This window comes from Hevea brasiliensis, chromosome 16, assembly GCF_030052815.1.
Source record: "Hevea brasiliensis isolate MT/VB/25A 57/8 chromosome 16, ASM3005281v1, whole genome shotgun sequence".
Taxonomy (NCBI): Eukaryota; Viridiplantae; Streptophyta; class Magnoliopsida; order Malpighiales; family Euphorbiaceae; genus Hevea; species Hevea brasiliensis.
The window spans coordinates 30,992,946-31,006,747 of NC_079508.1; the positions used below are offsets into that span (position 1 = coordinate 30,992,946).

The 13,802-nt window shown below is 32.6% G+C and overlaps 1 protein-coding gene and 1 non-coding gene across 2 annotated transcripts; both read right to left on the bottom strand.

The window, feature by feature from the left end:
• Window positions 1–961: 961 nt before the first annotated feature.
• Window positions 962–12,217, bottom strand: LOC110663521 (eukaryotic translation initiation factor 2 subunit beta). The gene is made up of 10 exons (XM_021822859.2): window positions 12,066–12,217; window positions 6,725–6,774; window positions 6,131–6,239; window positions 5,943–5,998; window positions 5,785–5,839; window positions 5,571–5,665; window positions 4,800–4,945; window positions 4,251–4,393; window positions 4,052–4,137; window positions 962–1,305 (listed from the first exon to the last, which is right to left on the bottom strand). Exons 2-10 carry the CDS (start codon window positions 6,767–6,769, stop codon window positions 1,228–1,230), a joined length of 813 nt encoding a protein of 270 aa, XP_021678551.2. The 5' UTR covers window positions 6,770–6,774; window positions 12,066–12,217; the 3' UTR covers window positions 962–1,227.
• LOC131175208 (small nucleolar RNA SNORD34) lies at window positions 3,356–3,440 on the bottom strand. The gene has a single exon (XR_009145371.1). It is a non-coding gene; the product is annotated as a small nucleolar RNA SNORD34 (small nucleolar RNA).
• Window positions 12,218–13,802: the final 1,585 nt, after the last annotated feature.

Consider the following 13,802-nt stretch of genomic DNA (forward strand, 5'->3'; position numbering starts at 1 on the left):
GTGAACACACCAAGAATGTGCTTACTTGCATCTCTTATGCCAAAAGAGACTTCTGGTTCGCAAACCGCGCCAAAGTTCAAAACCTCATTGAAACTATTAATCATGGATGCAAAACCTATTCAAGTAAGTTTTAGTCACTATATTAAAGAGAATATTACTATTTAGTGTCCCTATTTTAATTAAATTAATTTAGTTTTTTTTTTAAATACATTAATCAATCTCTGTATTTTATTTTATTTACTTTTTAATTCTTTCGATCATTTTAAACGTTAATTTAAATTTAATTTAATCTCTAAATTTGAAAAACAGTCTTTATTTCCTAACCCTCAAATATTTAGTCACCATAATAGTAATTTTCTCTTTTGAAGACATTGACTACTAGACGAGGAACTAAAGATTAAATGGACAAAAGTATAGTATTTTTTAAAATAAAAGGACTAAATAGCTAATTTTGTTAAACTAGGACTAAAAATGCTTCCTTAGCATAATCTAATTGAACAGAAAAAAAAATTAAAAAAAATTAAAATTTAATAGAATAATGAAGTGACATTCGTGTTGGGATTTTGTTTCATTGCAGTTATTAATACAACCGCTTACAAAAGCAGTGCAATAAGGGCTTATCAGAATTTGTATGTTCCCTTGGCAGCATCTCTGGCAACAATGCTCGTAGTTAATATCTTCAACAAGTGAGGCTTTTTCTGTATGCTAGCTATATCCCACAACAATAAATTTACAATAAATGGGGAACTTTTGTACTAAATAATGCATCTGTATTCTATAATCTCTTAATGGGTAGCATGCAAAATTTATTTTATTATTCTTTACCCAATTAGTTTGGGATTAAGGATGATTTGATGTTCTTTTCTTAAGAGGAAGAGAGAGGGTTAAAAAAAAATAATCACTAGTGCTGCAAGGAGCACTGTAACGCAGATTGGCCAATGAAACACACCATGGAGTAGAGTTTGTAGCAGAGAACAAGTTGACATAACCATCGATCAACCAAAATCAACACTATTTTCTTTAAGATGTGATAAGAGGAAAAAAAAAAACAATATCTCACAACTTAATAATAGTATTATTTAACTCTAGTGAAAATCTGGGAAAACAGTGATGTAGATACCGTAAACAAGATCCATAACTTCTCAGCTGCACAGCTTAACTTTAAAAGGTTCGTGTCCCGATATTTCCTACTACTAACACAGGCAACTAAACTCGGCTTTAAAAGGCTCATGTCCCTGTGTTTCTGCGGCCAACACGAGCAACAAAACCAGCTTTGATTGGGGCAACTGATCGTCCAGAACCACACTGCACAAGTATAACAAGATCAGAGGAGAACTATAGGAAAATGAAATCCATAGGAAATTACAATGAACTAATCAGAGAGAGGGAGAGGGGTTGCAAAAGAGAGCTTAATGAAAAGCACTACAACCCGAACAAGCAATGAAGAAATCCATTTTAAAAAAAAAAATGACCAATGCAGTACAAGAAACCCACCGTAAGTACTACAAAACCAGTTCAGCTAATGTCAGTATTATATTTTTAAACCAATGCGAGTTTTGTAATAGCATGATTCTATTAGGACCTGACCTTCATCAGGTTACCACGTACATGAGAAGAAGTAGAAGGAGAAGAATGCCTAAGAACCACTCAATCATGGGCTAAAAATTCTGAGTAGGAAAATCTTAAAATCATCCTAAGCCTCCCTAAGATGACAATTTAAGATGCACTACTACGGCAATAACGGCAAAACTGATAAAATTACAACGTAAGATTTTCCAAATCAATATCAAAAGTAAAAATAAGGCCAAATGCATCTAGGCACCATTATACATAGAGGTGGACAAACAGTCAGCTCAGTTCAGAATCAAACCAAACCCAAAAACTGATATTCATTTTATGATAAACAGAACTGAACTAAGACTAAGAGACCAACCAAACCAAACCGAAATAAGTTGGTTCAATACGGTTTGGTAGATTGGTTATTAGCCAATTCTGCTTCCTGTCAAATTGAATGCTTCATGCAAGAACATTTGCAGCAATAAAACTCCAATACACAGCTTTTTAGTCCAGTTTTAATTTGGAACAAAACAATGAAGACAAATAAGGCATTGATCTTCCAATCACAGCAAGGAAGTCGACAAAGCAAAACAAACCCACATCTAAAACATCCAGATTTAAACATTTAGACCCATTAGATTACGAAGAAATCACAAAACACCAGTTGTATCCAAAAGCAAACTCATGTATGCTACATGGAAAAAATACGATGCTGAGTTACTGACAAGAAAAAAACACTACCTTGTAGTCGATAAATTGATGAATAAACACCATAAGGATTGAAATAGAAAAGGGTAGAAATAAGAAGGAAGAGCAGAAGACGACCTTGAAGCCCACATGGCCAAATTTTCAACAATCAAATAGACAACCTGCAGAGGGGTGGATGTTTGCGTGGCAATAGAAGGGACTGAAAGCAATGGCAGAGCCATAAGGGAATCCCTTGAAGTGATGCCGAGAATCCCTCCAATATTCTCCACCGATGCCCAAAAAGAATCCCTTTAAACTCTGGGACTGAAATGCATCAATGGAGGAAAGGTGCGGAGGCAATGGGCAAATCATCAATGGAGGAAGAGTGACAGAGTTGCAGAGCCGCAGGGCAAGGAGAACAGAGAAATTTTTCATTTCCAAAGGGCAGACACCAGAGGCGGCGTTTCATTCGCAAGGGGGCACAAAAGCCATAACAACCCTAACAACTAGAACACAGTGCCTTGAACATTTTGGTTTGGTTCAGTTTTTCTAATTTTTTTGCCAAAAACCGAACCGAATAAACCGAGAATTACAAAAATAAAAACCAAACTAAACTGAATTTTCGGGGAGAAAAATCAAACCTAATGTTCGAAATAAATCGGTTCGGTCCATATTTTTTGTTTGAACCAAATTCTGCTCACCCAGTCACCCCTTGTACATATTTCAAATGAGGAATTAGACCTTCAATTATTTATTTTGTTCAAATGGATGCAAGAAGAAGAAGGCCTCAAAAACACTCAATATATCTGTCATTGTCCAAACAATCCGACAATGTAGGCAAATCTTAAAATCATCCTAGGCCTCTTCAAGAAAAGATTTGACAAATGACCATTTAAACACAACATCAAGGCAATAACAGAAAATTAAAAAATTACAATATATAATTTTCCAAATCAATATCAAAAGTAAAAAATGAAGCCAAATTTATTTGGAGAACTCTATACTTAGCTCAAATGATCAATTGGACACTTAATTGATTTATTTTTGTTCAATTGGATAAAAAAAACTCATCTCAAATGCTGACATGTTTCTGCTAGGAGCCAACCAAGGAGGAGGCCTCAGAAACTCCCAATATGTCTGTCATGCGCTAAGCAATCTGACAATGTAGGCAAATCTTTAAATCATCCTAGGCCTCCTCAAGACAAGATTTGGCAAATGACAACTTTAGATACACTAGCATGGCAATTACAGCTACCAAAATGACAATATTTCATTTTCAAATCAATATGAACAGTAAAAATAATGCTGAATGCATCTCCATGCCCTTGTACTTATCTCACATGTGCAGTTGGCCCCTTCACGCTTTACTTTGTTAAATTGGATACAAAGTTTATAATATTTAAGCAATTGAACTCTTTCAAAAATAAAATAATATTTAAATTATTTTTAAAATATATTATCATTTTATTTTTTAAATATTTTGCTATCAACTAATCATAATGTAATAAACCATCCTAGGACACATTAACTTACAAATTATGATCTAAAAATAATATAGGCCAATAAAAAAATATGTAATCATGATATTATACAAAATAAGTATCATTACATAAATAGTCCAAGATATACTCTTTACTTAATGGTGGTGGACACAATGCCCTAAAGTGCAAGTTAGAAACAGTAAAAATAAGTGGATATGACTTCCCAGCCTTCTGCAAGGCTACAAGTGTAAAGCAAGAGTGCTATGGTGCACTCATGCACCTTATGAACAGAAAATGTGATGATCTACAAAATTATGAACTGTTACCTTCTCGCATCTGAGGAAAAAGAGACGGTTCTCCTTTGAAAGTATAGTGTCTGGACTTTTGCAACCAAGGCAAATGACATACTCATCTGAAAAGTAAAGACATCATATCAGCCAACAAGAACATAAACTGCCTTGATAAACAATAACTAGTTCACAATGTAAGATGAAGCAAATAAACTTTAAAAGAAGAGGCACTAACTTATATATCGACGCAGGATTCCCTCAAAATTTTTGGGAGCAAATCTCCCCTTAACAACTAGCCTCTGCTGTCCATCAAGTGATCCACTTGTCCCCAATTCAGCAAGTAAGAAGGCCATGACATGGTCAGGTTGTCGATGCATTCTGAAGTGCACCAAAGGTAGGGAAGATATTTTTTTAAATTTTATAAAGGAGGCATGAAACAAAGTTAGCACTGACATGGCAAAATACGAACATCAATGCATACATCTCAATACATACCAAACAAAAAGTTCTGACATCTAGAAACAGCAAACCAGATCTTATTAAGATTTACACTAGCATTAAAAATAATAGCACCCAATAATCCCTTGAAAAATATGGCTAGTCTACAGTCTGTAGTCTCTACGTACCACATCAGCAGACAAGTATTAGTTTCATAAGAACAGTAAGTATACCATAACACATAATCAACAGTGAGCAACTCATGGCCTCATGCATACAAAATATGCTTTTTGTTGCATACTTGTTAAAGAGTAAAAGACAAAAAAGGAGAGCAACATAAACATACGTCTTGCAGAGATCCATAAAATTCACAAAAACAGTCTTCTTTGTGCCCTCACGAAGAACCTGCGGAGGCCTCATCACAGTTCTACGCCTATCTCCAGCAAGTTCTGGATTGTTCTCACGCAAAATATAGAAGACCCTACCAAGAAGCTGCCCAAAAAATTTTGGAAAGTAAGTATCTTTCAGCCTACATCAGTAGGAACTATGGAAAAAGAAAATACAACTCATGACCAAGGACAAGCAGATTACCTTCAGTGACACATACATAGAAACAAAAAAAAAAGGGCAGAAATACGTAATTCATCTGTCAATGCCCAAAAACACTACTAAACCAAAGAACTCTTGCCTCGCCCACCCCACAAAAATCTTAGTCAAAAGGCTAAAAAGTTGCACAGAACAAGGCTTCCTGAGTTACAAGCTTTCAGAAGGAGTAGATACACACATGGAAGCTATTTCAATCTTTGAACCTGTGACCTACACATCACAAGGTAGCAACCTCATCGTTGCACAAAGGCCTACCCCTAGGCAAATGGCTGATATGCAATTATTAAACTTGAAACACATAGACTTTTGCAAGTGCTAGATAGCCAGGAATTAATAGATCACCTATCAATTGATACATGCAAATACAAGCACAAAATGCTCTGCTATTGAATATGAGAAGTAATAGTATTACGACTCCTGACCAAGGATGAGAGTGTCACAAATAAGAATAGCTGAGCAGAGCAAAACATTTTCACAATTAAAAAGGTAAATATTCAAATGAATACTACACCTCTTCGTATTCATAATCACGGTCAGTCCCTTCCCATGGATAAAGCTGCTGTTGTAGCTCAATTCCTTCTCCTTCTTCATCCGCTCCTGCACGATCTATAAAAGAAAGAAATACCTCTTAGATTCAATAAAAAAAAATAAAAAAAAAAAAGTGAAGATAGACTCAAAGCGAGAAACAACTGAAATAGGAGAATTTAGAGAATTTGACTTCTTGCCATCCAAATCCTCTCCTGCATCTACAATTTCTTCATTCAAAATACTGGTTTCTACCTACAAAATCAATCATGATCAAGCATCACATGTCCATTGCTGCTGAAGACATAAAAATACATAACTTAAGGCAATCTTACATCACAAAAAACTATATACTTACTGGTTTCTTCTTCTTCTTTTTCAAACCAGTGAAAGTGCTCTCAAGCCCATCAGAGACTGCACTTACAGAAAAAAATAATAATAAAATAAGTCCCCATAAAAAAAGGTAAATTGTGTTCTTTTACACCAAGTCATTCACAAATTTGTGAAGTAACACCAGACAAGTAAAGATTGTTCTGCTGTCTGTACCTGACAATGATTCAGTTTTCTCAGCGAGCTTGTCCACAGAATCATCCATGCTATCCTGTATCACAACCTTCTTCTTCTTCTTCTTTTTGGTAGGATCAAAGGGGGCAAGCTGCAACATGGATATGCAATGACCAATAGTAACTAAAACTTAAAAAGTATAAAACCTTAGTATCAGCTCACTAATCATGGCATTAAACTAACTTCCACACCGTGATCTTAGGTAGAAGTCTAGTGCTAATAACTCATTACGTGCATAAATAGTACATGAACCAAATTGACAGGTTTCAACTTAACAACATGATCCTCAAAAAATAAAACATCAATACCAGAAAGGGAGAAATCTAGAAAATATATACACCCACAAATGCCCACAATGAAGCAAATAAGTTGAATCAGTGTAGACATAAATATAGATGCACATCTTTATCCAATTGGGAAAGCACAATATGTCTTTGAAGCCTATTCATTTCATTACACACAGTGTCAAACAACCACAGAAGAGGAGGGGACTAGGGACAATATAATATAGTTACCAACTTTCTAAGAATCAAAACACAATCAATGTATGACAACCAATAATATAAGAAATCTTACTTCTGCCACCTCGTCCTTCACATCATTGGAAGTTTCATCCGTCATGGTAGCTACCAAAACAAGTAAAATTCCAAGAAATTAAAATAACAGCCAGAATGAAACAATTCACAATCAATACTATCAACAATTATAATTTAAAGCGGAAGGCCAAAAAAAATCACAGGAAGAAATACTAAGATAAAAATAAGAATCAAGACCAAGGGGGTATTTGGTTCACCTTTTGGGTACAGTTGATAGCTAATAGACACCCAAACAGGTGAATTAAAGTGTTTGGTAAACTTAAAAAAAAGAAAAAAAAAATCCGCCTAAGTAGTTTGCGCTTAGCCGGTCCTAAACCCAGATAAAGGAGAAGGGTTGCGGTAGATGACAACCAGCGTAAAAATTTCGTCACACCTTATGATATGGATTCAAATGATATAAATGTTAGGGCGTTCTCTACTTACAACGCGCTACATCGGAGCCCAAGTGTAGTGAGAAATATGCAAGAGTGTAAGGCGTTCACCGAAAGCGACGAATCATGCAGGCGCCTGGGTGTGGTATTAAGTGAGGAAGGGTTCCCACATCATGGACGGGTGTGTGTAAAAAAGTTAGTTCATAGGACAGATAGTAAAATAGATAATGGAACAGAACACAAGATAGACATACAAAACAATAAAAGATATCATAGAAGGAGACTAATTAGGAAGGAACAGGATAGGAGGAGGATCAGGGTTGGTACTTGGAATGTTGGATCAGTTACAGGAAAATTAATGGAGCTTGTAGATACCTTGGAAAGGAGAATGGTGAATATTGCTTGCATTCAGGAGATTAAATGGGTAGGAGAGAAAAGCAAGGAAGTGGGTAATTCAGGGTACAAACTGTGGTTTATCGGAAAGGAGAGAAACAAGAACGGAGTGAGCATAATCATAGACAGGACATTGAAAGACGCTGTAATAGCTGTGAAAAGAGTAGGAGATAGAATTATACTAGTAAAGCTAGTACTAGAAGAAGAAACAATAAATATAGTTAGTGCTTATGCCCCACAAATAGGACTAGATAGTGAGAGTAAACAAAAGTTTTGAGAAGATATGGATAATTTAATGCAAAGCATACCGAATGAAGAGAATGTTTTCATTGGTGGATATTTGAATGGACATGTAGGAAGTGATAGGCAAGGTTATGAGAATGTTCATGGAGGTTTTAGTTTTGTCAGTCAAAATGAGAAGGGAAAAAGCATCCTGGATTTTGCTATGGTATACGACCTAATACTAGCAAATACCTACTTTATAAAAAGAGAGTCACATTTAGTGACTTTCAAAAGTGAGCAACATAAAAGCCAAATCGACTTCCTCTTAACCAGGAAGACAAATAGAGCTCTATGGAAAGATTGCAAGGTCATTCCAGGAGAGGCTTTAACAAGTCAACATCGGTTAGTGGTCTTGGATGTCAAATTTAGGAACAATTCAAGTAAGGCCAGAAGAAATAGTGTAGCTCAAACAAAGTGGTGGGAGTTCAAAGGAGTAAAGCAAGTGAAGTTCAAAAATGAGCTTCTTGAGTCCGAAGCATGGAAGCTGGATATGGAGGCCAATGATATGTGGATACAGATGGCATCAAAGATTAGAAAAGTAGCTAGAAAAGTACTTGGAGATTCTAAAGGACATAGACCACCCTCAAAAGAGAGATGGTGGTGGAATGAGAAAGTACAAAAGGCAGTGAAGAGAAAAATGAAATGGTATAAAAAATTACCTAAATGTGATAATAATGAGGCATATGAACAGTACAAGATAGCAAAGAAAAAGGCAAAATATGCAGTTAGTCAAACAAGAGCATAGGCCTTTGAAAAGTTTTATGAGAAACTTGAAACTAAATAAGGGGAGAAACATATTTATAGATTAGCAAGGAGGAGAGAAAGGAAATGTCAAGATCTCAATCAAGTTAGGTGCACTAAGGATAAAGAAGGAAAAGTGTTAGTGAAAGATGAGGATATTAAAGAAAGATGGAGAAATTATTTTAATGATCTCTTTAATAATAATCAAAATGGTAATAGCGTGAATATAGACTATAGAACAATAGAAAAGAATGTGAATTACACTAGAAGGATTAGATCTTTATAAGCAAAGGAAGCACTTAGGAGAATGAAAATGAGTAAAGCCTTAAAGTGTGAAAGTGTTTAGGAGATATAGGAGTGGCATGGTTAACTAAATTATTTAATAAGATTCTAAACTCAAAGAAAATGCCTGATGAATGGAGGAGTATTTTAGTACCTATTTTTAAAAATAAGGGAGACATACAGAGTTGCTCAAACTATAGGGGAATTAAACTAATGAGCCATACTATGAAGTTGTGGGAGAGAGTTGTGGAGCATCGACTACGTCATGATACTTCTATCTCTCTCAAACAATTTGGCTTCATGCCCGGTCGCTCAACTATGAAAGCGATCTTTCTCCTTAGAAACTTGATAGAGAAATACAGAGATGTGAAGAAAGATCTACACATGGTTTTTATTGATTTGGAAAAGACTTATGATAGTGTTCTAAGAAATGTCTTATGGAGTGTGTTAGAACAAAAGAGGATATCTATTAGGTACATACAAGTGTTAAAAGATATGTATGAAAGAGCAAGTACTATTGTGCGCACAGTGGGAGGGGACACGAGATTTTTCGATCTTAATTGGATTACACCAAGGATCAGCTATAAGCTCTTACCTTTTTACATTAGTTTTAGATGAATTGACGAAACATATACAAGAGAGTATTCCTTGGTGCATGATGTTTGCGGATGATATTGTGATGAGGCACGAGAAGAAGTCAATAGAAAGCTATAGCTTTGGAGAAGTACTCTAGAGTCAAAAGGCTTTAAGTTAAGTAGAACAAAGACAGAATACATGCATTGCAAGTTCAGTGAAGGCCAAACTGGTGATAGAAAATGAGTTAGTTTGGATGGAGTAGTACTGTCTCAAAGTAATCACTTTAAATATATCGGCTCAGTCCTTCAAGTAGATGGAGATGTGAGAAGGATGTTAGTCATAGGATTAAAGCTGGATGGTTGAAGTGGAGACATGCCACGGGAATTTTATGTGATCGCAAGATTCCCAATAAGTTGAAAGGAAAATTTTATCGTACAACCATACGACCGGCTATGCTATATGGTAATGAGTGTTGGGCGCTGAAAGAGTCATATGCGTCTAAGATAAGAATTGCAGAGATGAGACTGTTAAGGTGGATGAGTAGTCATACTAGACTAGATAAAGTCCGTAATGAGAGTATTAGAGAAAAGGTAGGAGTGATGCCAATTGAGGATAAGTTGAGAGCATAATTATTAAAGGCTCAAGGCGCACTAAGGTGCCAAAGGGTCTTGGAGCCTAGGCGCAAGGCAAAGGCGCACGCCTGAGCGAGATGAGGTGCAAAAAAATAAAATAAAATAAAATAAATATAAATATTCCATCAAACTTCAAATAACATCAAACTTCAAATAACATAAAACTAAAAATAATAATAACAAATAAGCATTCAAGTACTAAATTATAAAACTTTAATAATCTTTTAATTTTTCATAACTAAATTTAAGAAATTATAAAGTAACTATATCTTCTTCATCTTTTCCTACACCTTCATCCTCTTAATATTTATCTTCAAAATCAATATCTTCATCATTTCCCTCACCTTTAAGAACTAAATGAGTATTAACATTTTTTTTTTTAAAAAAGATAATGAGTGGTAGTGTTGAAAATGAAAATATGAGAGGTTTGTAATCCTGAGTATGTTAGTTTGATGAGATTTTCGTGACTAGTTATTATCAACGATACTAATTTTGAAAACTTCTAAATCAACAAATTTCGAGCTGGGTGATAGTGCTTTTTGTTAATGGAAGTACTCACCGAATGTATAAATAAAAAAGGCGCGCCTTTCTAGCCTTGCGCCTGGAACAAGGTGCATACACAGGCGCATAAGGCGAGGGCCTGGTGAATGTTGCCCGCCTTTCTCCTGTAGAAGCGCTAGGCCTGGAGCCTGATGAGCCTGGAGCCTGAGGCGCGCCTTTAATAACTATGATTGAGAGAAGGGAGATTGAGGTGGTTGGTCATGTGAAGCATAGACATATAGAGGCTCCAGTTAGATAAGTATAGCACATTAGGTTAGAGGATATAAAGAAAAAAAGGGGTAGACCTAAATTGACTTGGAGGAGAGTAGTACAACATGACCTAAAAGTATTACACATTTCTGAAGATTTAACCCAAAATCGTTTAGAGTGGAGAAAGCGAATTCATATAATCGACCCCAAATTTTTAGGATAAAGGCTGAGTTGAGTTAAGTTGAGTTGACAAACTTAAAAAAATATAGCTAATAGTTGATGGGTGATACCCATCAGCTGCAGTTTATATCAGCTTTATTTTTAGAACTGTTTTTTATAAACTGATAGTTGATTTAATTTTATTATTTATTTAGACCATATTATCCTTTTTCATGTAATTCAAAAATTAATATTATTAATGTTTTTATTTTTTTTATTTATAATCTTAACATCTTAATTAGTATGTTACAACTTTGTTAAAAATATTTTTTATTAATAACATAAAATATAAAATATTTATTTATTATGAAATAATACATTTTTTACATCTAATAACTTAAAATTAGCTATAAGTTTTTCTTTATCAATAATAATAATTACTTTATTATTTTACAATTACATTTTTTAAGTTATTTAATTATTTTTTAAAAAAATTAATTATTTTCTAAAAAAATAAATTATTTTCTAAAAAAATAAATTATTTTCTTATTTTAATAATAAAATAAGCAATATAATATAATAAATCAACAATTATATATTTATATAATAAATGATATAATATATTAAATTAATAATTATATATTTAATTTAATAATAAAATAAAAAATATAATATAATAAATTTATAATTTTGTACATAATAAAATAAATTATATGATATTACCAATTATCAGCTATAATAATAATTATAAGCTGGCAGTTATCCGTTGTACTTAATCCAGAGAATGTCAATTGATAAACAAGAAAATACATATAGGCATTCATCAAATTCAAGGTACTGATATATTCAATTACAGCACTCAATAAAAGGGTTCAAATCAAGCAATAAATAAAAATTAAAAAAAGCCAAAAAAATAAGATTACCACTAAAAACACAGATTAAATGCAGGTCTAGGTATTTAAAAGTACAAAATCAGAACCAGACCACAAAATAGCACAACATGCAGGAACTCAGCTAATGAATCAGGGCTACAGAAATAAGAATAAAGAAGAGAAGGGTGCAAGGAAATGAAGAGATTGAATCAAAAGCTGCAGGAAAGAAGAAAAATGGAAAAAAGGGGTGGGGGAGCACTAACCTGTCAACTGCAGGAGTTAGGCCGCTGCGATAGATGAAGAAAAAGAAGGAAATGGAAACTAAAAAGAAAAGAAGGGACTGACCTGTTTCGTCTGGCTACGTAGAGAGAGAGAGAGAGAGAGAGAGAGACGCGGCAGATGATGAATTAGGGCACCAATGTGTATTTTTTTAAACCCGACGCTAAACCTTTTCGCTAATAATTAGGGTGTGCAAATGGTCGGTTCGGTTTCGAATCGAATCGAATTAAATTGATAAAATTAAAAATTAAAAATTAAAAATTTTAAAAATCGAATCAAATTAATTAATAAGAGAAAAATTAATCAAATTAAATCTATAAATATTAGTTCAGTTTAATTTTAAACCGATCAAACCGAAATTTATAAATTTTCATATTTTTAACATTAAATTTAAATTATAAAAAAAATAGAAATCAAAACTAAAAAAATTTTAAAGTTCGATTCGGTTTTCTTTGATTTCGGTTCGATTCGATTCGGTTCGATTCAATTCAGTTCGATTTTCTTTGATTTCCTATATATATTAATAATTTCGGTTCGGTTTGATTTTTTTGATTTTTTTATGGAAGTAACCGAATCGAATCAATTAATCAAAATTATCAAAATTATAAACCGAATCAAACCTATTAAATTTTAAAACCGAACCAATTGAATCAAATTGAATCGATTCTATTCGATTTTTCAATTTAAACCGAAAACTGCACTTTCCTACTAATAATAATAATGACCAATAAAATACATTTCTATCACTAGACTAGACTAATTATTAATTAATTTTTAATAACTTTATTCTTATTTTTAATTAAGTACAATAACTATTTTTTTATTTTTTAAAATTTATTTTATTACCCACACTCCATATTATATGAGAAAATAAAAGGCAATTAAGCTAAATTATTCAAAATTTTATTATAATTTAAATAATTTAATCAATCAACATATATATACATATTTAAAAGAAACATTAAAAATTAATTAATAAAAACGTATCACATCAGCTAATAGGACTACTTAAAAAATGACATGTGATAATTTTTTTTTTACTTTTATTTTTCTATTTTTTATATAAAAAAATAATTTTTTTTATTTGAGCATTTTCAAATTTCAACTATTATAATCTTATTCCATAAAAAAAAAAATTATTTACAATTTATTTTTTTACTATATCTTTTAAAAATTTTAAAATTCTTAAGTTTATAATTTTAAGCATTGAAAAACTTTTCCTATCATATTATATATATTAAATAAATTTTCAATTAGATTAAAAAGTGGTGATTTATTTTTTAAAAAGATATATTATTATATACATATATTTAAATTTATTGATTATTCACGTAAAAAATATTTATAAAATTTAAAATCTAAAATCTAATGATACATGGTTTTTTATCTTTTATTAATTATAAAATTATATTAAAATGCTATTAAAAATTTTATTAATACTTGAAATAAAATTATATATATATATGTTGCACCAAAGTGTTTTAACCCATGTTTTAATTATAATAAACAATTATTGTATTACTAATTATATTAAAGTATTTGTGATGAGTTTGCAGGCTCCAAATTCAAAATTAACAAATTACTTCAAATGAAGGTTGAAACAGAGTAGGGAAACAGAGTGAGGAAAGGAAGTAAACTTTGAGGGAACATATAATGTAATACTTATTTTTATGCCTTATGAATCTCATTTTATTAATTGTATTGGCTCAAGTCTAGATATT

What these genes read in the sequence shown, in the direction of transcription:
- LOC110663521 (XM_021822859.2), bottom strand. Translation starts at nt 6,769, where the DNA reads ATGACGGATGAAACTTCCAATGATGTGAAGGACGAGGTGGCAGAA. An exon ending in TTTATGGATCTCTGCAAGAC is followed by an intron (nt 4,394 to 4,799) that starts GTATGTTTATGT and finishes GGTGCACTTCAG; the next exon opens with AATGCATCGACAACCTGACC. An exon ending in AATCCTGCGTCGATATATAA is followed by an intron (nt 4,138 to 4,250) that starts GTTAGTGCCTCT and finishes TTTACTTTTCAG; the next exon opens with ATGAGTATGTCATTTGCCTT.